The 24,781-nt window shown below is 38.0% G+C and overlaps 1 protein-coding gene across 1 annotated transcript in view; it reads right to left on the bottom strand.

Moving 5' to 3' along the window:
• Window positions 1-24,781, bottom strand: part of LOC120515292 — a 500,214-nt gene that overhangs the window by 58,088 nt on the left and 417,345 nt on the right. Inside the window, exon 5 of the mRNA XM_039736159.1 lies at window positions 23,208-23,413. Within this exon, the coding sequence (XP_039592093.1) occupies window positions 23,208-23,413 (206 nt within the window). The remainder of the gene's footprint in view (window positions 1-23,207; window positions 23,414-24,781) is intronic.

Here is a 24,781-nt window from a genome sequence, read left to right as displayed (position 1 = left end):
AGGCTGGAAGTCATTCAGCTCACTAGGATGTGATATCTTTGGGACTAGGGTGATGCAAGATATTTTCCAAAGCCTCGGGACTCTCCCCTGATTGAAGATGTGCTGTAGAGGACTCCCCAGCTCCAACACACAGGCCTTCAGCAGTTGTGGCAAAACTCCATCTGGACCCGCTGCTTTGCTGGCACAAAGTCTCCTCTGCTCTCTGCTTACCTGGGCTGCTGTAATTGTGGGTTGGGGTAAACTCTCTCCTATGCTGGTATCAGCAGAAGGATGGGTGAAGGGTGCAGTACTCCGAGGTGAGAGTGGGTTAGGGTGGCCAAACCTCTTAAAAAAAGTTGTTCATCTGGTTTGCTCTCTCCACGTCTCTCTCGACGGTGGCACCCTGCTTCGAGCTGCAGCCAGTGATAATCTTTATCTCATCCCATACTTCCTTGATGCTGTTATTCTGCAACTTCTGCTTCAGCTTTCTCCTGTACTGCTCCTTCGCCGCCTTGAGCTGGACTCGGAGTTCCTTCTGCACATGCTTGAGCTCATGCTGATGACCACCTTTAAAAGCCCTTTTCTTCTGGTTCAAAAGGCCCTTGATGTCACTTGTCATCCATGGCTTGTTGTTAGCATAGCAGCGTACTGTTGTTACTGGAACTACAATGTCCATACAGAAGTTTATGTAGTCAGTAGTGCAGTCAACAACCTCCTCAATGTTCTCACAATAAGATCCCTGCGGGATATCCCAGTCCATAGTTCCAAAGCAGTCTCTCAGAGCCTGCTCTGCCTCTGGTGACACTTCCTGAATGGGCGTGTGGTTGTAGGTAGTTCCTTCACTCTTGGTTTGTAATGAGGCTGAAGCAGAACCAGGTTATGATCTGCTTTCCCAAGCGCAGGCAGCGTAGTGGCGCTGTATGCGTCTTTAACGTTTGCATACAGTAGGTCAATAGTCCTATTTCCCCGATCCTATTCCAAATCGTAACCTTAGATCCTCAAATGAGTGTTTGCTTAGAATTCCAAGAGCTAAATTTAAAAGAAGTAGTGAGGCAGCCTTCTGTTGTTGTGCACCTAAAATCTGGAATAGCCTGCCAATAGGAATTCGCCAGGCTAATACAGTGGAGCACTTTAAAAAACTGCTTAAAACTCATTACTTTAACATGGCCTTCTCATAACTTAATTTTAACTTAATACTGATACTCTGTATTTTCAATTAATCATTATAACTATTCATGGTGGCTCTAAAATCCGTACTACCCCCTACTCTCTCTTCTGTTTCTTTCCCGGTTTTCTGTGGTGGCGACCTGCGCCACCACCACCTGATCAAAGCACCATGATGTTCCTACATTGATGGATTAAAAGCCAGAAGTCTACATGACCATCATCAAGTCCTTCCATGAGAACCCTAAATACAAAGAGAACTGTTTCATTTATGCTAGGTAGAATGCCCAGAGGGGACTGAGTGGTCTCATGGTCTGGAACTTTTTCTCTCTGGCCGTCTGGAGTTTTTTTTGTTTTTTCTGTCCTCCCTGGCCATCAGACATTACTCTTATTCTATGATAATTAATGTTGTCTTATTTTAATTCTTGATTTGTCTTTTTTTTCTTTTCTTCATCATGTAAAGCACTTTGAGCTACATTATTTGTATGAAAATGTGCTATATAAATAAATGTTGTTGTTGTGGATGTAGGGCTATGGCTCTAACATTGGGTGGCAGCATTGCTGGCTTCTGTGCCAATGGGAGAGGGAGGAGGTTAGGAGCATACACTGATACAGTGCATTGACGCACCCACCACACGACGACAAACCAACTCAGGATCCCAGATTAGGACCCAAGTGTAGCCATGCGATGGGTGACACCTCAGCCACACACTTGTTTATCCCTGCAGGTTGGAGTGCCTACATGCATAGCTGGATTAACGTCATACCCAGGATGGCAATGGGAAAAATGCTTTCATTGAATTTTACTGGAGTAACTTTCCTGAGGTTCCAGAGTAACTCTTAGATTAGATTAGATTAGATTCAACTGTATTGTCGTTGAACACAGTACAAGTTCCATGACAATAAAATTTTGTATGTGACCGGACATGCAAATAGAAGTTAATTTCAAGTAATCCGATAAATATACTGTATAATAATAATAATAATAATAATAATAATAATAATAATAATAAATACAGCAGTGAAGGACTGTACACAAAATAGAGCATGTCAACAGTATATACAGAATGATTAGAGTTAAAATACAATATGAAAGTGTATTCATTAAGTACAGTATGGATAGATTCCAAGGGTGCACATGTATGGTTTTACGGTGAGGTGGGAAGGGTGGATTTTGAGTCCAGCTTGATGGCTGCAAGGTAGAAGCTGTTCCTGAGCCTGCTGGTGCTGACACATAGGCTCCTGAACCACCTTCCTGAAGGTGAAAGGTAAATAGACCATGACTGTGATGAGGGGCATCCCCAATGATGCTACAGGCCCTTCAGCTGAATGTCCTCAATGGTTGTTAGTGTGGCTGGCTGAGATGGTTGCTTTCTGCACAGGATAGAGCCCTGAGGTAGACTAATTATAAAGGAAATGACACCTGAATGAAGACTATCCAATTATACTGGTGTTGTAACCCAGATTCACCAAAGAAAAGCAGTGTGAGAAAACGCCTGTGTGTGAAATTCTGTCAGGCACTCACGTTGAACAAACTTGCTGCACAGAAGAGACAACCTTGCACTCAGAAGCCTGACTAGTCATGTGAGCTGAGACTCAGCTTCACATCCTGGGAGTCCATTGAGGATATACCATGAAGAGCTGTCTGAGCAAAGAGAATTTGGTAACATTAGTATGAAATGTGCCCTGCGGTGGGCTGGCACCCTGCCCAGGGTTTGTTTCCTGCCTTGAGCCCTTTGTTGGCTGGGGTTGGCTTCAGCAGACCTCTGTGACCCTGTAGTTAGGATATAGCAGGTTGGATAATGGATGGATGGATAGTATGAAATAGTATAGTATATAAATTACAGTAACTGCTTGAAGATAGAAATTAGTTGCCTTCCCAAGAGCAACGCTATATAGTAAATGCCACAACACCATGCCATCAAAAAAAAAATCACTGATGTCTTTTTACAATGAACAAAATGGTGGTGCAGCAGTTGGCACATATCCAATACCCTAGGTTCAAAATGTGAACATGGTACAGTAGGTAAATTTGTGGAGTCTGAGCATTTCCCCATATCTATGGCTTTTCTCCATTTCCCACATTTCTAAAGACATACAAATTATCTGGCAACTCTAAACTGGCCACAGTGTGAATTAATGTGTGTGTGTCCTGCAACAGACTGACACTCTTGCCTTCAGGACAATGGATGGGCACTGGCTCACCCCGTAAGCCTGAAATGCATAAAGTGGTTCTGAGAAAGCATGTACGGTATATATCTTTGACAGTTTATAAAAATGGATCAAAACGGAAAAAAGCAAATAAAGATGCATTTGTTAGAAAGCAAATCTAACCAGGTTATTTATGAATTTTAAATTTTGTTTATTCAGAAAATGAAAGGCTGCTTCTAGTGCTAAAAGCAAGTAGAGTATGCTTGAATGAGAAAGCTGAAGCCTCGTAAGTAGTTGCTGAGCCTAAATTATATTCCTAGTTGGTTGGAGAGAGAGTGAGAGACAGCGAAAGAGAGAGGAGCTGATTTAAGATCAAGATGAGATTTAGCTAATGAAATGGCCTAGAACATCATCACGCAGGTCATTCCCAGACTGGCACTCTATATATTTACTGCTAAAAGCATATCTATCCAGAAGAAATCAATAGAGTGCAGTCTGTAGAAATGATGTCATGGCACCGGGATAAAGAGATCACAGGGGCTCGCTGAGGAGCAGTTGGAATTTAAACTTTCTGACAAGTGCAACACTAAAATAATGAACACTCAATGTATTCTTAGGTTTAACCAGCGCATTACCGTTTCTCTCAAAGAAGAAAAGAACAATACCTATAAAATGTAATGCTGTTAGTGAAACAGATGCCAGATGTACCAGATAAAAGTGAGAAAAATTCATTTTTGGATAATCAACCTTAGCATCATTTGATCTTGTGAAACAAAAGAAATGAGATGATTGTAAAAAAAACAAAACAGCACTCAGGGTAAACATCCTGCACATATAATGAGGCATTCTTTGGGGTCTGGGGCCTTGGTATGTGAAGTAGAAAGTGATCATGGTGTGATTTTAAATGTGCTATTTTTTAACCATTACTGAAATTCTTGTCTTCTCAACAGGTAGTTTATCCATTAAAAGTCGTATGCTTCTAGCAAAAAAAAAGGAATTGACACCCTAAGTTTCATGAGTGATTCTGATGCCAGTAAAAATTAATTATAATGAACAAAAACATAAACAAACCTTTCAACACGACTCCATTTTATTTACCTGAATTGAAAACAAAGAATTAAAATCAATATGTGAGGATTATATATTGTATTTTAAAAAGTAATGCAACAACCCAATGATTGACGCTTCCTCCATCTCAAATGTTGAGTTTACATGTTCTCCCTGTGTTCACATGACTTTTTCTCTGGTACTGTGATTTCTCTCCACATGTTAAAGCTGTCTGAGTTAGCAAACTGGCTACATCACAAGGGCCTGTTGTCAATGAATGTGAATAGAAATGTGCGGATACTCTGCCTTGCAAAAGCATGGCATTTCATCCAAGTCTCGCTTCAAATGCTTCCCGGACAGGCTCCATCGCTCCACTCCTCAGGTTATGAAATGGATGGATGGATGGATGAATAATAATGCAATACTTAACCTATTTATGTCCTGAAGCAAAGTTTGGATTACAAAGGGTTGGGGTGGTGCGGGGCTATTTTAGCAATATTGGGAAGAATTCAGCAACCAGCCTGCATGGGGGTCTTTCATAGGGCACAGTCATACTCAAACTTCATCCACAGCCAGTCACAGCAGGTCCATTTGAAGTCATTTAACCCAAACCAATGGTTTATCTTCAGAGTGAGCAGAAGAAATCAGAGGACTTAGAGGAATCTAGAAAGAACACAGGTAGAACAAGCAAACTCGGCCTGGAAAGCAGCAATCAAACAGGTACGCAAGAGCTATGAGGTGACAGAGAGCTACCGCAATTATTAGGTTATTTGTTATATCCAATAGTCTAAAAGAAAACAGAAGGAGGTATTGTGGGGTGCACTTTTTGTCTTTATCTTAGAAGAAAAATAGAATAAACTGTTAAATAATAAAGGTTTTCAAAATAGAAAAGTTAAATAAAATAAAAAGGATCTGGGTAGGATTTGGAAGTGGGTAGATGTCTGCAGCAAGGCTGAGAAAAACAAATACCCTTGCAGTCAGAAGGCTGGCTGGTCACTAGAGGGGTACAAGTTCTCCTTTAGCTGTACTCTACACTCTGACTCTCACATCTCGGAGTGAGGACTCACAATCCAGGGGGCACTGCTAGAACACATTTCTTGGTATTTACAATGCACATTAAACAAGGAAACATATATGACACATCGTATGAGCGTCCCATTTAAGTCTGGAAAAATGAATAATGAGGAAGATCTGAGAGATCACAAGCAAATAAAAGGTAAGTAATGCATAAAATATACAACAAGGACAAGTATAGACCATGTCGTATGCATTTGAAACCTCACCTTGAATAGGCCGTGCTGTGCTTGACGCTGTATCACATGCATTAAAGTTTGTAATTGCATTAGAGAGAGGCCAGAAAAGGACGATGTGACTCATTCCATCTCTGACTAAGAAACGCAAACGCATTAAATCTTTTAAATCTGTACAAAGACAAGGAGGAGGCAAGGCAGAAATTGTAAACAATATAATCTAATTACAGTAGATAAAGTTGCAGTTAGTTTAGCTTATAAATAAGCTTTCAAGAAGAACACCACGGCACAATTGATGGGTGCTTCAGAGCAAATTTTACACTGGAGCTGGAAAACACTTTGATACTCAAAGAACTGTTAACACATGGAACCAATTAGCTGCAAGAGCCGGTGCAAAGTAGCACACTGGGGACCATTAAGTCTTGGCTTGAATCTGTCTAAGAATCACTAGGAGAATGGGAAACGGTAGAGCTGTGATGGGCTGAAAACACTGTTCTCATTTTACAAATGTTCCCTTTTCACCATGCCCTTTTTGTTACTGTACAGTACTTGTCATTTCTACTGAAGCACTTTAGCCTAAATAAAATCTGGAGCAGTCTACTAGCTTCAAGTTTTGCAGATGGATTGTAAAAGGAATGAGATAAAACAAGGAATAAAAAATGATTTTGAAATGTTTTGGGGATATACTGAATCACTTAAATATAGTAACAGAATTAATCATTTTTGTCCTCAAATATGTTTAATGGCATGCTTCATTTAAAAGCATTGTTAACTGAAATTGAGAGGACAGCATGGGCTTGGGTGCTATCTATGTGATGTCTGCATGTTTTCTTCGTGCTTATGTGTAAGGTTCCTTCATGGATTACGGTTTCTTCCTAAGGCTCAAAAAGAAGATATTAGGTCAGTTGGAGACATTTAACTGATGCAACGTGACTCTACAGACCTTTTCACTGCTCTGAGCCAATAGATTCAGAAAGGAGCTGTGTAATGAGAAATTTAATTGGAAGTACGCGACTTGTGTCCCATCCCTTGGGTGCCTGCTTCATCTTTAATGTTCTACAGTCTACAGTCCAACAATAACTCTATGTAGGTTTATAAGGGGATAAAATATCTAATAGGGTTTCTAGTCATTCATTATAATTATGCTATATTTTTAAATAATATTTTTAAACAATTTAATAATTAATTCTTGATGTGCTAAGTTATTATCAGTAATTTAAAAAATGATTTGAAAAGTTCTCATTTATTGTACCTCCAACTCAATCAATTAATTAAAACAAAACAAGATATCTATAACTTGTTTTTCATATTTGCAAACATCTAATTGCCAAACCATCTCACTTACCTATTTATTTATGGTACATACTTCTTTTTAATTATGTACATATACCTTAGGTAGAAGAACCTAAGATGAAACACTCGTATCATATGGACTTTCATAATATAAAAAATGTTTAGATTGCAGAACACCTTAAATTGAATATTAAAATATCCATATAAAAAAATAAGATGTTTGATATATTACATATGTTTCATAAATGTTTTTTCATAAAAAGGCAGCACATATCACATATTGTAGTTCCATAATAGTATACTGGAAACGTGATGTGTATATAAAAAAAATCATTGTTAAAGTGAATTTTTAGTGAAATTAATAGGAAAAACAACACACAAAAATGATAATACAGACATACAAAAACTTTTTTATGTATGATGGTTTAAGGTTTATGTATCTTAGTTACTCTTCTTTAAGTTTCTGCAGTATATGATATCACATACACTATGACATATGTTTACGTTTAGGTTAGAAAACTGTATGCCTCCGTACCTTTCCCATCTATTAATCTGAGATCATACTGTTGTCACACTAGTAATGCAGCTGAGCATTAAGAAAGTTCCATTAACATATTATCTTAAAGGAGGTGAAACAGAATCTTTCATTATTTATGTAGCTATGTGAAACTTAAATAATATTCAAATTAAGCAAACACATATGTGAATTTACCACTGACAAGCTCTAGCTCTCACACTCTGTGTCTACTATGGTGTCCTCTAGGTATTCTAATATTCTTCCTACATCCCAAACGACATATGTGTTAATTTAACTGGTAATTCAAAATGGACTGGGAGTGAATAAATGGACCTGACAATCATCTAGCACTATGTCCAGGTTTGGCTCCTGCCTTCCTCCTGATGCTGCTGGCTCTGGCTCCGAGTGACAATGAATTGGATTAGGTAGATTTCAGAATGTTATGTTCTTATTTTTACAAATTGCATGTATATAGTTTTAACTTATTATTGCACATTAGAACATTAGGAAACGTTTGATGAAAACGGAATTTTCAGTCCAACAAAGCTCACAAATCTTATCCACCTAATTTGTCCAAAAAAACATCAAGTCATGTTTTGTATGTTGCTAAAGTCCTATTTTCCACCACATGACTTATTCCATGTGTCTACAGTTCTCCATGTGAAGGAAACTTTACTAACATTTGTGCAAACTTTACCCTTAATTCGTTTCCACCTGTGCCCCTATGTTCTTGTTAAACACATTTTAAATTAACAATCTCAGTCCATTGTACTAATCTTTATCATAACTTTAAACACTTCAATCATGTAACCTCTTACTCTCTGTTTGTTTAAACATACAAACATAAGAAATCTGACAAATGAGAGGAGGCCATTCAGTCCATCAAGCTAGTTTGTTTAGCTAATAGCTAAGCTGTCCCAATATCTCATCCAGATGTTTGGCACATGAGAACAAAGATCTTACTTTTTGGAGAAATGTCATCTAGTCTGATGAATCCAAGATCAAATTGTTTGACCATAATGACCATTGTTATGTTTAGAGGAAAAAGGGTAGGGCTTCAAGCTAAATAACACCATCCCAACTGTCTATCCTGGGGGTAGGAAAGTTATGCTGTGGGGGAGCTTTGCTGTAGGACTGGTGCACTTCAGAAAATAAATTGCATTATGAGGAAGGAAATTTAAGTAGATATAATGCAGTAACATCTCAGAAGCTCAGCAAGGAAGTTGAAGCTCAGTTGCAAATGGGTCTTCTATAAATAGACAATGGCCCAAGCATAACTCCAGAGTTGTGGTAAATTGGATTAAGGACTACAATGTCTAGGTATTGGAGTGGCCATCACAAATCCCTGTCCTTTTCATAAGGTGTACTTTCAAGTTTCAGACCTTCCATTGTGTATTCAGATCTAACATTCCTATGTGTAATATTTACTTACTTACTTATTTACTTACTTACTTTCCAAGTTCCCCCGTAATGATTCAATGAACTCAAGATTATCTGCCAGTCCACCTGGCTTGGTATCATCTGCAAACTAAACCACCCAGATGCTTATAGCCCTCCTACTTCTTGATGATTTATCGTATTTTGAATCTATCATCTTATATATAAACATCTACACATGGAAATGTGTGTGTCTGTCCAGCCCAGAAGTGAGAGGTGGAGTCAGGGTAAGGGCTCCACCTCTGAGGAAACAGAAAACTAAACGTCAACGCGTGGAAGTGTGTGTGTCTGTCTGTCCGGCGAGGCAGCTACAGCATAAAGCTCAGACATCCAGTAAGGCGACCCCAAGTTAATGAGTCAGAAGAAGAAAGCAACTCTGTTGTCAAAGTAAAACCACTGAGAAAAGAGAGAAACTCTTATGCAAGCGAGATGAGCACATTGGCAAAACGGTATCCCTTTTAGTTTTTCTCCTGACGCTAATACACAAGCGAGGTGAGCTCATCGGCAAAATGAAACCTAGGAGAGAGATGCCCAGAATAGTTCCTTTCAATTACCTGACATTTCTACATTTTTTTCTGACAATTTCAATAATTTCTAGGACCCCAGGCTTTTTACAGCACGGGCTTACGCAGCTAGTATTATATAAAATAATTTATCCAGCAAAATTCATTCAAGGAAATTGTGAATTACCATTATCAAGAACTCTGGTGTAAATTGGGGAGAAGCGCATTCAAAAATTTCTAATAAGCATTTCTTCACATGAGTGGTTTCGGGAACTAAGAAAAAAAAGTATTGAGTCATATAGTTGAAGAGGAAACCTCGACAACCTTTTAGAAATATATGGATGAGATGCTTGTCTTATTTTTTTAATATTAGATTTTAGCTTTGCAGTCATACCAAGAGTGACCTTTCCATAAAGTAGAATGATCACAGGGCTCACAAGTAGCAGAAATGAATGCATTTTATTTTGAAAAATATTGTATTTTATGCAGTGATAATTTTGTGGTTATCGTGGGGAACAGTAAGTGTATAACCAGATCTGTATAACTGATATACTGCAGATAGATTTTCAACAGCGATATGTTTACCAGAGAGAATATCTCCTTGCCATTCCTTCAGATATTTTGTAATAGATAGCTTCTTAAAATAAAACTGAGGTTTTGTTAAGAAAAAATTATTTCCCATTGTTAATAGTAATCAATAATACAGGTGACAAATGGATCACTATAAGGAGATAACATGATGCAAGTTTAAAACACTTTGGGTATTTGGGTATTGTAGCGATCCTGCTCTTTTTGATCTAAAATCTGTTCCTTGGACTTCTAGGTTCTATTCCTACTTACCTACTTTCTTTTTTAGGCTGCTGTGAAAATAATATAACGACTAAAAGAAGATCAAATAAATCTGAAGTGGCATAATGACAGTCCAACACATTTCATAACTGTATGCTAGCCAATGTATCTCAGTGAATTAGAGAAGTAATCTTTTGTGCTGGATTAAGTATTTACTTCAGACCAGATTACCTTCTAGGCTGATTTTCTTGCACTAGAGAGAAGCACATTACGGACTCTCGCTGTAATGAGTGAAGATGTTAAACAAGTATGTATTGAAACATGTCACTGTCATAAATGACTTGCTGGGGACAGTGCTCTGTAATAACCAATCTTTATTTGATATCTGTTTATTAGGAGATCTTCTTGGTAGGTGTTGTCACTTTGGTAAAGCAGAAACAGAAATGTGTTTCAGCACAAATACTTAGTAGCTTTGCAATTCAATCATCCTGTGCTCCAGGACATAACCTATGTGTCATTTCATAAGTGAAAGCCATTATAACAGAAAGAGACTACCTAACAGCATTAATATTAATTTAATATCCATGTCAAGTGCTCATTCTGAAACTTATTAACAAAAGATTCTCAACATAACCTTTTAACCAAAAATCTCTGACTATGCCCATCCTACTTCTTATCTGCAGTTTCTAAAAGTGACACAAAGGAAAAAAAAGAGGGGAGCATGAAAAACAGTAGATATTATAAAATTTTAATTTCCATTGTTAGTATGGAAAACTGCTTCAGGTGATTTATAATTGTACCTCCATTTCCACAAATATCATCTGTCACGCTGAATTTGTTTGAATTACTTTAGTGAGAAGTTTAAGAACATATTTTTTCATTATGAATATAGCACAGGATGTGTAGCGTTTAGGCCAAGCATTTAATGCATTATTTACAAGTTAGATGTTAATAAAAACAGACTCTTCATTTACTAATGATTTAGTGTACCCCAGGCATTATTCCAATTAGTTATATTAAAACTGAAAAACATTCAAATAAAATTAGTGCAAAAACAACAGCAACAGAGAGGTAGAAAAGTTATTTCTTTATATTCAGGATGAGAAACACGGGGGTGTGGTGCTTTGTGTAGAAATGCTGTTTCATGTCAAGGATTGAGAGTTTAATTCTGTGCTGGGATCTCATCTGTCTTTAGTTTGCTTTTTCACTCTAGGGATTTTTGCTTTCCCACAGTTAGGCTGAGAGGAGATGCTGAATTATCGTGGCCTTTGAATTGATGCAGTTCCACCTTGAGCCATTCAAGTACATCCAAAAATCAAAAGACTGACAGCTTACATTAAAAGTGCAAGCAACTTTGAAACTCTTACACAATTTTTTTTTTTTACTCTGTTTACAATGAAACTATGCTTTATGTTCAGCCTTTGAAATTGGCAGATAATCAAGAGGCACAACAGAGAACTATAAAAATGCAGTAGCTGTAGTAGTATTTTCATGTCTGTGATTTTTAGTTAAATTCTTACTTGCATGAACTGAAGGAAGTTGCATTTTGCTTTCAACTCCATTTCAAAAACAAAGTATACTGCATTTCAAATCTCAGATAAACATGACATGGGCTTTTACGAAGTGACACAGCTTATTACAGTTGATCTAATAGTACTTGGACCCTGAACTGATTCTAAACTAAGAGCTCTTTTTTATTTTCACTCCATTTGATGTGATACCTGTTTAAATAAAGAGGATGTAGACAGGTTGATTGGTAGATTTAAAATTCCCAGGGTGAGTGCGTGTGACTGTATTTGTGTGTGCTCTGTGACAGACTGGTGTCCTGTCCAGGGTGAGTTCCAGCATTGAGCATTTTGCTGTCATTTATGGCTTAAGTTGCCAATAATATTTAGTTTGAACAATAAATTTAAAATAAATAGATGTGTGAAGTGGAAACATCGCTTCATAAATGCCTCACATATTTCTTAAACACTTCATTTACACTATAATCCCTGGCTAAACTTTTCTGACATTTTAATGTATTAATTTTACTTAGATTATGCACACGCTAATTTATTGTTTTTATCTTATTGGTTTTATACAGAGTATGTTCTGTGTAGTCTATATACATGTATGTTGCCATAATACCTAACTCTATGTAATGAATGTATAGATAAATGGAAAGTCCAAATGAACTTGTATCAAATATATTTTTGTTACAATGAAAGGAATTATAACAAAAGAAGAGGACTATTCACCAAAACTGAAATGCTAATTAAAATTCAAACTTCTCTCCCGATTAGAATTAAACTCAATCATGAATCTTTTGTGTTGTTTAAAGCAAAGTTTAGAAACCTGTGTTTGTGTGCTGCCATCTCTTCTAATGGCGGTGTGATACTGTTAATAAAATAAAATAATGGCACAATGACGCCACTAAATTAACGATAAAACCAACAATAATTACATTAATACATCCCAACAAGACAATAATGAACAAGTTCATAACAGTCTATTTATCTGAACACACATCTCTCAGTAGTTTAAATTTAAAAATTGCTCAACTTATTTTTATGCATTCATTCAACTTCAGAACAGGAAAATATGGCCTTGTAAAATTTACCGGTGTAACAAAATTTTGCAGTTTGTTAAATTATGTTAATAACTTCTATTTTTTTTAAAGGAAATAAAGATTAATGGTGAAGTAACAGGCATTATATACTATTCTTGTTGATTCTTAAACTACATTTATGCTAGGGTTTTTACCTATTCTATTCTTTTAGCATAGCCGAATGCCATTCTGATTGATTTAACCAACTCCAAATGCATATGTGTATTTTCATCATGGTGGAAAAGAGTGGACCCACCCAGCTATGAAGCAATGAGGAACCATATGTTGTTGTTGTTAAGGGAGAAATTTCCAACCCAGCAAAATTAGAGGGTTTATATTGCAATAAGCTAATTTACCAGCAAATACCAGTTGCAATGGTGGAACAAGGATTTATTATATTTTGATTTCAGTGTCTGAAAAAGATTAAGGCCTTGAGGATAAAATTCTAAATTGTGCAATCTAGTCACACATCAGAGTAACGGGTCCCAAATGAATACCATTGGTCACAATTAAATCAGAAAGGAACGCCAAGTTCGGATACTTTACTAGAATATTTGTCATTCATTATGTTAAATGACTGAAGTAAAACAAGTTCACACCAGTCTTGACACTTCACACCCTTCTCTTCACTGTGCATGTGTTGACTATAGCGATTATCGCTAGAGCAAACAGACACTTATTGCCTAAAACATATCATCATGTCTTTTTTCCTCAAGGATGCTTACTTTATGCCATGGACAGGAGTCTAACGTAAACACATCATGAACCAGAGAATTTAAAATATTTTTTTAAAAAGCAGTATAAATACATTAACTCTAATTTATTTATTAATTTTGTAAACCCATTTACCTCAAATTTAAAGTTATAGAGGGGTAAGGCCTACCAAGATTTTACAGTTTGCTGTTGTACAACATCAGTCTAGAAATACTCTTTGAATCTTCTTCTACATGACCCCGGCCAGCCACTGGCATTAATATGTAACTAGCCTGGGCACTACTGTGGTCATTATAGCCAGAATGATTTTGAGAAATATATATATATATATATATATATATATATATATATATATATATATATATATATATATATATACAGTATATATGTAATAAATTTAAGTGACTCTCCCTAAATTGAGTCAGGGCCTTAACATTGCGAGATTCAATGATCCCCTAAGCAATGCCAATGGAAGTTGTGTACCCTGATAGGGCAACCCTTGACGACAAGGTCAGAAGTGAGGTCCTGACTAAGACTGACTCAATCACCCACACCCCATCCCACCAAGGGTCCATCCAAAGTGGTGCAACTTCCTGCCATATCTCATCGACTTGCACCTGGCCTGTCATGTGTATTCCTGACAGGAAGTATAGTGGTGTGATTGAGGACTGCGCACCCTTGCTACTACCAATATCAACAACACTTTTGCAAAGGCTCTTCCTTCCATTTATCTTCCTCATCCTTTCTCCTATGGCAATGGGCAACAGACAAAGACAACTACCATTGGGTGATGGTATATGTTCTTAGTATGGAACCCGTAAGTATGGTGTGTTCAAAAGCATATCTAGGACATGTGCCTTGTCCATGTCCTGCTGGCATGACTAGACAGCCTTTTTCAAGGATAACACTGCCTACCCCTGATGGAGAGGGGACAAGAGAAGGTGTCCCAAATAAAGGGTATCCTATCTGTACTCAGCAAGGAAACTGCATCTGGTGAGTCACCCCTCTACATGTCGTTGAAAAACTACAAAATCTTATGTGACTCTGAATTGATTTTCAATGTTGCTTTATGGCAGAATGCATTTTGAGTGTTCATTCAGAAAGTGAGGCTGAAGTAAAGGCTGGAAAAAAGACCAAAGCCAAGACTGAAGCCAAGACCAAAAAAGAAAGATAAATGGGAGGTAAGAAATTGAGTGTTTTTTAGTACTTGGAAGATGGATTGGTAAACAGGTGGGCAAATTACCCCCACTTGGTATTCAGGAGTTCAGGATCTGTATATGTGGAGACCAATGGGTACCTGGGTTTTGTTTTCTTTTTGTACCCATTTCTTTATACTTTTGGAATCTCTGTATTATTTCAAACTCAGGGAGATGCCAGAAGGGTATAATGCAGGATGTCCATCTATTGACCTACTCCTTTCTATCTTGTAAAATAATTTCTGCATTTGTTTTATTTATACATACATATATATTAACATTCTGAAGGAAAAAGAAGAACAGCTGTGAAACTCAGATGAACTAGTGCATCGAAAAGGTGTTTATTTCAAAATATTGTCTGTTACCTTCAACCACAAATTTTGAAGCTGTGGAGTTAAATGCTGGTCCAAACTCTAAGATAAAATGGACTAAAGATGCACAGAATCCTAGACTAAGGTTACATTTTGAAACATATGCTACTCGTGTCAGCAAGATCAGGACTGAGGCTTTTCAATAAACACAAAAGCATAAATATGATATTGACTTACTAAAATTGTAACTAATCACCAAAAACATATCTTTCTGCCACAAGTAGTAGGACACTAGCCTAGCCTGTTAGAGGACCATCCACACACAAAGAGGAGATGAGTGATGCCCTTCAATACAAATTGCTTATCAGCTGTACACTTATATGATGCCACTGATAAGACTGCCAATAGAAGAGACAACCTACAGGACAGTATGCAAAAGTTTTTGCATGAGTTTCAGCCAAAGTTTTTGAGTTGGAGAGGCATATATATGATGCTGTTGAGCTATTGAGGACAGAGGTGTTACTCAACATCATACAGTATTACGCATGGCTTTGGTTTTCTGAGTTTCATTTGTCATAGCACCACATACTATGCCAGGAATATTCTGGCAGAAATCTAAGAACCCCAAAAACTGACATCCAAAAAAAATGAACAAATGCCAATGGCAAATATGAGGAAAATCATTTATTATTCTTTTGATAAATGACTTGTTGATTTTTTATTGATCTCAGTTTTTGACATTGCATATACTGTTTGAAAGAGTAAAGATTATTGCTTGGTACAGTAATTCTTCGCACATTATAGCCAACCTTACACAATACACCAAACGCAGCAAAAATCAAAACGCGGCTGCAAAGCAAGAGGAGGGTCACTCACCCTCTTGTAATCAAGATGATTCCATTTGTAATTTAATTGTGTCTGTCGGTATGCGCTCATATGACACTATCAATTCACTGGAGGTCACATGCCATTTCACCTGCCGGGTCTCAAAGGACTCACTCTGTGCTGCAGTGCTGGGGCCAGAAGTCTCATTCCCATGACCTTTTCTGGGGTAAGCAGCAGGTTTTACTTATAAGTCATGCCACTTACCCATAGTGGTTTCATTGTTCGACTGCTTTCACACCGGTATGTCTGATCTCTCAACCAGCTTTCATGTTCACAAAGGTGCAAACACGTTAAATCTGCAATATATGAACAGTATAGGAGGAAAAAAAGATGACTGAAACGAAAGTCTTTGCCTAAACTCATCAACTTCAATTGCTTATATTTCCACGGCTCAGCCAACAATGACCAAAATAGGAGCTTTGCCTTAATCTGTTTTTTTTTTGTGTGTCAAAAAGCTCTGTAAATTAGAGCTAATGCTTTTTGATAAAATAACCAGGGCTTTTAGCAGTGAAGTGTAGTGAATGGAAGCCTTAAATGACATCCATTAACCTGAAGGAAACTACACCTGGGGGAAGCGTCCATGTGGGTGCATATCTCAAATTTAAATTGCTTTTTAAGTTCAAATACAACACCATAGCTCAGTGACTGAAAGGCTGTGTATACTATGTATCTCAGACTCTGGATAAACCTTAACTGTGCAACCAGAGAGATCTTCTAAAGCCTGCTCTATTGTAAATCCACACTGTTGGACAGATTGCTATCTCTCGTTTAGCTGTGGTTTAAGAGTCTGTAAAGTTCCTTTGCTCCCAACAATTAATTTTAGTTTCAAATCTCATGTATTTTCTATTGCATTTCAAAACCTGTATTCAATCTATAATATTTTGTGTTCTTCATTTTGTCTTGTTTCATGTACTCCACTGGGTTTGCCCAAGTATAAAATTATTGTCATGTTCACAGTACAGCAATAGATGCTGCCTCACATGCAGTGTACACTTAAACAAGAATAACACCTTCAGGCTTCAGAAGATCTAGAGTAAAAATAGAAAGCAATCATCAAACCTACTTTAACCATGACAGAGACATGGGAGCCAGTAGGAGTAACCTGTCTGTTACAAGGCACACTCACTCATATGGGTCAATCTGCGCTCACCTATAAACTAACGCATAACTGTTAGAAAGTTTGGCATTACATAAAAAACCACAGACACATCCTAAAAAGTGATAGACCAATGTTGTGGAGAGTAGGACTTTCGGGCCCTTCAAAAGTCAACTCAGTGTTACTTTGGAGACATTCAGTGAATAGGATTGATGAGCTTTTTGAGCTGAACGGCCTGTCCTCTTCAAAATCGTTCTTATGTTCTAAATCACATCTCTTTGATGTGCAAGGAAAGCCAAGGTACTCAGACTAAAATCTATGCAACAGAACAATGTACAAATGTCAAACACCTGCTGTCTGGGCTGGAATTCAAAGCCAGCACTCCGAAGCTGAGAGGCAGCAATGTTAACAAAGTGTCACTCTAGAATAATAAAAGTACCTGTAGTTTTTGATAAGTGATACAATCAGAACCTCAGTGGATCTAAATTTGTCGTAAAAGGATACCATATTGAAAGCAAAGTATGCAGATAACTTGATTTGCGTGAGGGTAACACAGCCTTTGTGTTAGTGTCAGAATCCTAAGAAACTAGAAGTAATTTAATAATCATACTTGTTGGTGGAGAAATGATATAGCTCTTAGAATATCGCAGACCAAAAGGAGTTTAGATAGAAAAAAGAAATTCAACATAACACAAAAACCTTTTAGCTCTATAATATCCATCTAAATAGTGTTTTGTTATGACTACTCACATTGGGCTACCTTGAGTGCAATCAGCATATTGTGTAGAAGACACAATGAGATTTTAAGCTTATAATAATAATAATAATAATAATAATAATAATAATAACAATTCTTTATAGCTCATTTTATATATTCTCACTACTTACAGTGTTTTTACATACAGTAGTGAGTGGGGATCCACTGAAAGCACTGCTAATATGCCGCACCCACCTGGATGATGCAATGGCAGACATTTTGCACCAATACATTCACCACACTATTAGGTGGTGAAAGGGTTAGAAAGCTAACCAATTAGAGACAGAAGATCATTAGGGGGCAAGAATGATTAGGCCATGGTGACCATTTAGCCAGGACATTGTGATACACCCTACTCTTCACAAAGGATGCCCAGGGATCTTTTATGACCACAGAGATTCAGGAAATTGGTTTTATATCTCATCTGTTGGACGATGAAATTTTTCCAGCACAGTGTCCCTGTCACTGCACTGGGATCCACAATCCGACCATAGAGTAAGTGCCCCCTGCTGGCCTCACCAACACCTCTTCTAGCAGCAACCATAGTTTTTCCTGGTTGGTCTCCCATCCAAGTACTGGCCAGGCCAGGTGGAGGACCTGTTCTGAAATTCATGTAGTATGGCTGAAAATAGAAATTTTATTATTGTGAAGGAAATGCCACTTAATTATATTTCGTTTATTCATTAAGCCAAGAATATGCATAGGTTGCATGTTGTTTATCTGTCATACAGTGAAGAGGACCACTAAGTAATTTATGGGTTATGGGGGTCTGGTTAGTCTTTAGGTACACAGATGGCTGAAGAGGCCAATCCGTGCACAAAAAGCTCTTTGACAGTGTGCACAGGGGGACGGCAGCCATGTTATGTTGGAGGTTGCTGGCCTGTGGTTTTATGGAAGGCCTGTTCATTCCATTTCATGTGTTACTGCACCCTACTGGAGGGAGGAACACAACTCAGCCTGGTCCTGGGTAATAGGTTCCTGCATATCTACAATAATGTATACTGTATGTATGGGTGGCATGACAATGCAGTGATTAGTGCCGTACCAAAGGTTAAGAATCCAAATCCATGTAGAGTTTATATAATTTTTTTTTAATTTTTTTTGTAATTGGTGGACACATTCCCAAGACATTCAAGTTAGGTTAATTAGTGAACCCATCCGCATATATTGTAATGGCAGAAAAGCAGACAACATTGTTGCTGTAGATGAGCTGTGTGCCTGGAGCTATATTAGACTTTTATAGAGACTTGTTCATAGTGACATAAGAGAGGAGTTAAATATGGAGAGAGAGAGAGAGAGGGAGAGATGATTGGTTGGACCTGAAAGGGCACAACTAGTGAACAATGCTCTGCTAAGAGGTACTGTACACAGAGAGGGGGGTGATTGAAAAGGAGTTTGAGTAAATAGGATAGGAGAGGAGAATCAATGATATTTTTATTTGTTGTTTTGGAGGCGTACCGTTTGACTATAACAACGGGGACATTTGAACAGGAGTTTCAGATAGTAATAGCCTAGCTGCAATAAAACAATAAATATTAAATAAAATTTCTTCAAATACAAGCTTTGTGTGGTGTCTGCTTTTTTGACTTAGAGCTCTGTGAGATATATAGATGCATTATATTGTAGTCTTGCAAATCAGCCAGAATTTGAAAGAGCAATCTTAAGGTAACACACACACACACACACACACACACACACACACACACACACACACAGAGTAAACCTTTTAAACATTCAAACAGTTTTTATTAGTGCAAATATGGCAAGGTGTAAGGTTAAGAACCAGTGACACAATCTACCTATCCCAACTGTATCTGCCAAGAAAAGTTACACAAAAAGTGGGCAGGTGGCAAGTTTGAGGTTTGAGTCAAAGAATGAAAAAACACAAACTGTTAGAATATAAATATATGTAATTTATTTATTTGTCTAAGGGTGGGCTTAAATTTTAGTCCTGACTTAATGCAATAATTGTTGACACTAAAATATCGTATTATGGGATTTGCGGGAATTGCATATACTCTGTATATACAATTTGTCGTGAATGATACCATTGATACCATGTCCAACTGAGAACGTCTCTAAAGCCAGCGTGATATCACGTGACTTCTAATTGTGGGGTATATAAGATTTGCAGACTACAGCTACTGATTTGGTTAGCAGACCATTTCAAGTTATGTGACTGAAAATCGTTGGGCATGTCACATTTAGCAGTCACAAGGTGACTATGCTGTACAAAGGGCTAACAGGTGCAGTGAGTTCAGCCCCAAAACACCCTCGTTCCTCATTCCACACCACTGCATTCAATGAATTGTATTTTTGGATGAGCGTTTATTTGTTGTCAGCTCTCATGCACACAGATTCTGCCCCTATGACTAAAAACACAATCAGGCCTGTTTGACTTTATCAGTGTGAGTCACAAATTAGTTAGAGTGAGTCGCGGGGTACATCACATTATGGGACTGGCTTCATTCAGAGGAGGGCACCAGCAACTGCCTTCAGCTCGCTAAGATTATATAAAGGAAGGCTATGACTGAAAATCACTGAAAAAGTCACACAATGTGAAATAGTCTTAAGGCAAACCAGTAAATGTAAAGTCTTGCAGCCAAAGTCTAATGGGTTTCTTTATTTCTTCCTAAGTGAAGAAAGCATTACTTAGGTTTTAGACCACTGTGATCCTCCATGAAGTGATGTTTCAGTAACAACTCTAACCACAGAGTAATGTCAGTGTAATTTTAGGATAGTGCTCCATGAAGTTGAGAGTGAGAAGAGATGCTTCGTAGTGGTAGAGTATTCATTCCCACTATGAAAAATGATCACATTAATAGTGATTTTTCACTTGGAGAACTGTTAATAAACAAGGCATTCCTAACTCTATAACTTTATTTAAGAATATATTTGCTGAATACTTACTGTATATACTTAAAGTGTATTAAAACCACATGATTGAGTTAACAACACTGTGCCAAAATGAATGGCAACAGCTCTTAAGTTAGCTGCTGAAGCCTGTAATTGCATATTATACAATCTAGAAATTTTCAGACTTTTTAATCATTATTAGAGCCTGCTGCTCATTAGGCAGCACTTCATGCGAGACTACAGACCACTCCTCAGCTCTGTCATGCTTAGCACCACAATAATGTGGCAATGGGAATGAGGGTTGAACAAAAGCCATTTAGAGACAGGCCTCCTAGATATGCTGCCACAGGACCACGTATGCCTTGAGCAACCAAAAGTAAACCTTAAGGGGACAGGAGAGGCTTCTAAATGCATGCCAATTTATAGTAATAGATGTTTAAATCAAATGCAGTCTTACTGGATAAACTGGCACCTTAAGCCAGCTGGTTTCTTGTTAATTTGTAGGATGTTTTCTGTCTCTGTCTCTTAATGCTCAGTTGGAATTGCATTACTGATCATTGTATTTTACAGCTCCCTGACTTTTCCTCCAGACTTTCCCATAATCCGCTATCCAGCTTGTGGAAGGTTTTGCCAATACTAGGGGTTACTACTGGGTGATTGGAAAGGGTGCAAAGACTGCAATTTCCAGTTTGAACCCTGTGGCACAGATTGCCAGCCATATGGGCTGCTGATGCATGGCTGGCAGGGCTGACATTTTCTGCCTTCACCCTATGGGACAGCTTTCCGTTAGCAGAGGTTGCTGCTCTGTTTATTAGAAACAAAGGCTCCGCTTGCTGCTGTTGTAGGGCTGGGAGCAGGATTGTCATCCTTTATTGCTACCTTTTACAGCAGTTCTCCTGTAATATGTGTTGCTAATGAATGATTGGATAGGGTGGCATAGCTGGCATCTTTAACTTCAAACCCTGTAGCTCAGCTTCCAAGCTAAACAAATATAGTTTTATGACTGGCTGAGCTGGCATTTTACTGATAACATATTACAGGACAGCTTTCCAGAGGTACAGCAGGCCTCACAGTTTTGTAGCTGGTAAGGATGGCAATGTTCAGACCCGATAAGGCAGCTTTCCTTTAGCAGGGCTTTGTGAGAATGATGTTCAAGACTTCCAGCCTCTAACCAGCAGGTCTCAAAGCAGACCATTCCAAGAAGACTAAATGACAGATGCAGGTCAAGGGATGCATAGCAGTCTTTTGATGCTCTATCTTGGTCTGATATTGACAATTACTCTGGTCATTTTGAGGGATTAGTTTTTTGATAAAATCTACAATGTAACAAGCAGAATCTTTCCTCATATTAATTTGTAGAAAGAACCTAGAATAAGAAGGACTTTATTTTATAAATGCCTTGCTTTAATTAATCTGATCTGGATTTAAAACAAAGAAATGTCTGTATAAGGTTACATTCATTTATTCCAACATTACTATCAGTTAAAATGTAACTAGGAGACACTAAATTACTGTTGTAGCAAAAAAAAAAAAAATCAATACAGCATTTAATTTTACCCATGATTGGTTATGCCAATACATCCACACCTCCTTCCATCAAGAAAAGACATCATTTCAAATAACAAACTCAGCACATGCATTTGTGCAACATATTGGAACCTTACCCCAATGGAATGAAACGCAAGGTGTCCTACGGAAGTGTGGATCTGAAAATCACAAATCCAGACATCTGTCAGATCTCACTGGCAAAGCTGACAGGTTATAAATTAGGAAATATTAACAAGCATCATCTCTGCACATCCGGCAAGATGATAATTGATATAAAGCTGTTTAGCATAACCTTAAGTAATGGACCAGTGATCCAGCAGCTTGCACTGCTTAGGAAGTGTCTTTATTGGGTGAGCTTTTTTAGGAAGTCAATTTTTACTTTCTCTTGTTGTTTTCTTTTTTTTTTTTATTTTGGATATTATAATAGACTGAATTGCCTTGGGTGTGAATAAATAAATAGTAAAGCATGCTGGGGGAGCTCTCTCTTTGATACAAAGCAGGAAAAGTCTTTCTTACTTGTTGGATGAGCTAGTGAGAGATAATTGATTCAATTACTGCTAGCTACCATTCAATAAATTACCCTTAAAAAACACAACAATATTGTTAGACTCCACACTGCAAAGCTGACACTGATCTTCTTATAAACACTGTCTGCTGCCTCAGAGTGAAAATTGTGTCTGCACATGACAGAGATATTATCCTGTGTTATCAATTTTCACTTCCTTCATTATTGGTCAAATGTGCTTTTTAAAGATATGCATTGGGGAATGACAATAAGAACAACAACTCTCAAAATAAACCTGTTGAAGTTTGACCATTAACAGTTAACTTGAGCAGCAAAATGAAGTATAGGTGGCCTCAAGCAGGAAAGTGACACGGGTCGTGTTCCTGAGTGAATTGGCTATTGGGTTTAATGCAAAGGCACAGAGCGGGTCATGTGTTTAATGATGTTACCGCAATTAGACAAGTGTAGACGTGCAAGCTCAGAGTAACAGTGGAGTTGCAACTCGTAAATTAATTTCTGAAGCCTCCCTCTCCAAGCAAAGCGCAGGTCCCCGGGGTCCCTTCCAGGTGTTTAGCAGCAAAAGAGTTAATTGGTTTATGAGACACCTGACAGTACTCACTTAATTAGCAGTATCTCTGCCAGTATCCCGAAACAGATTGCCGCCACCTTAAATAAGGTGTGTGGAGGAGGGTTCCTGTATGCCGTCATCATTTTGTATACCACAAAGGGATTGAGAACCATGCACAAAAACATAAGGCTGCAGACAAGCCAGGTCCTCCATTGGCAAGCGATTTGCAAACATGTGGATTTTTTCTGCAAGATGTACTGTAAAGAAACAAAGAAGAAGAAGAAAAAAAAAAAACAGAAGGTTAGATTAAAAAGAGGGAAAAAGCATGTTCAATGGAATATCTCTTTTCAGGAAGGAATTGTACTATGTTGAGGTGTTTCCATACAAAAAGCTGTCACATTGTATTAAGGCACATTTACCTACTTGTGATTTTTACCTCTCATTTCTCCTCACAATGATTTACTAGGGAATGGACAGAATAAAGTGTGGCACAGTAATATTGACCAAAGCCAATGACGGAGCAAGTTAATATGTTTGCAGGATGTCTGCACTGAATTGCTTATCTAATCAAATATCACATATGGACTAAGATCACGTGACTGGGGAGGCCACTGAGTAAAGCTAAATTCACCATAAGGGTACCATTCCAGGACTTTCCTAGCCTCATGTCACACAGCAATGCCTTGCTGATGAAGTCCATGCACACGTTAGAACTTTGACAAATGGGAAGAGACCATTAAGTCCATCAAGCTTATTTGTTTATTTGTGACTATGATGTCTCAGTATGGTCTCAGATGTCTCTTGTGCTTCAATCACAAGAGTAAAGAAGTGCTTTCTGGCTTCAGTGATAAATGTACTTCCCCTTAATTTCCACTGATTTGCCTTTCAGTCAGAAGCATTTGGCAGAAACGACTTTCTCTGTGTCTTTGAGAATTTGGAAGACCTGGATTAGGTCCCCACGCAGCCTCCACTGCTTGAGGATAAACAGGTTTAACTCTTGGTGTCTCTTGGAGTAGGACATCTCTTTAAGTCCTGGGATGCACCTGGTCACTCTCCTCTGTGCAGCATGAAGGGCTGTTGTGTCTTTTTTGTTGGGTGGTGTCCAGGACTGCACACTCCAGGTTTGGTCTCACAAGTGCATTAAACATAATATCTCCCAATTTATAAATGAACAGGTTTTTAAAATATAGTGTAAAACAGTGTTTCCCAAAGTTTTTCCTGTGTTGGAATACTTTTTTGTAGCCCAAAACATCCCAAGGCACACCACTATTTTACTAATCACAAACATATTATATCTCATGCACATGCTTAACTGTCCAAATGGACGGGACTACCAGAGAAGCAAGTAAAAAAAGCAGCTCTGAAATCACTTATTGAGCATTTCAGTGGCATCTCTCCACTGTATGGTCCCTCTCTTCCTGAGAGGCAACTCATATGCTCACTATCCACCAGCCTTGTGAGGCTCGCTTGTGACCACACACCCAGGCAGAGGGACTCTAGCAGCCAGGAGACACATCCGAAGTGTTCTAAGTGCTGTGTCTGCAATATATTGATAGTGGAGCTGCTTTTACAAAGGTTTCTCCAGGTAGTCCTGTCCTCCTCAGGCAGACCATGTCCCTCTCAGG

Source organism: Polypterus senegalus, chromosome 14 (genome assembly GCF_016835505.1).
Source record: "Polypterus senegalus isolate Bchr_013 chromosome 14, ASM1683550v1, whole genome shotgun sequence".
NCBI lineage: Eukaryota > Metazoa > Chordata > Cladistia > Polypteriformes > Polypteridae > Polypterus > Polypterus senegalus.
Note: the sequence above shows the minus strand (reverse complement) of the source record. Positions and strands in the feature narration are given on the sequence as shown.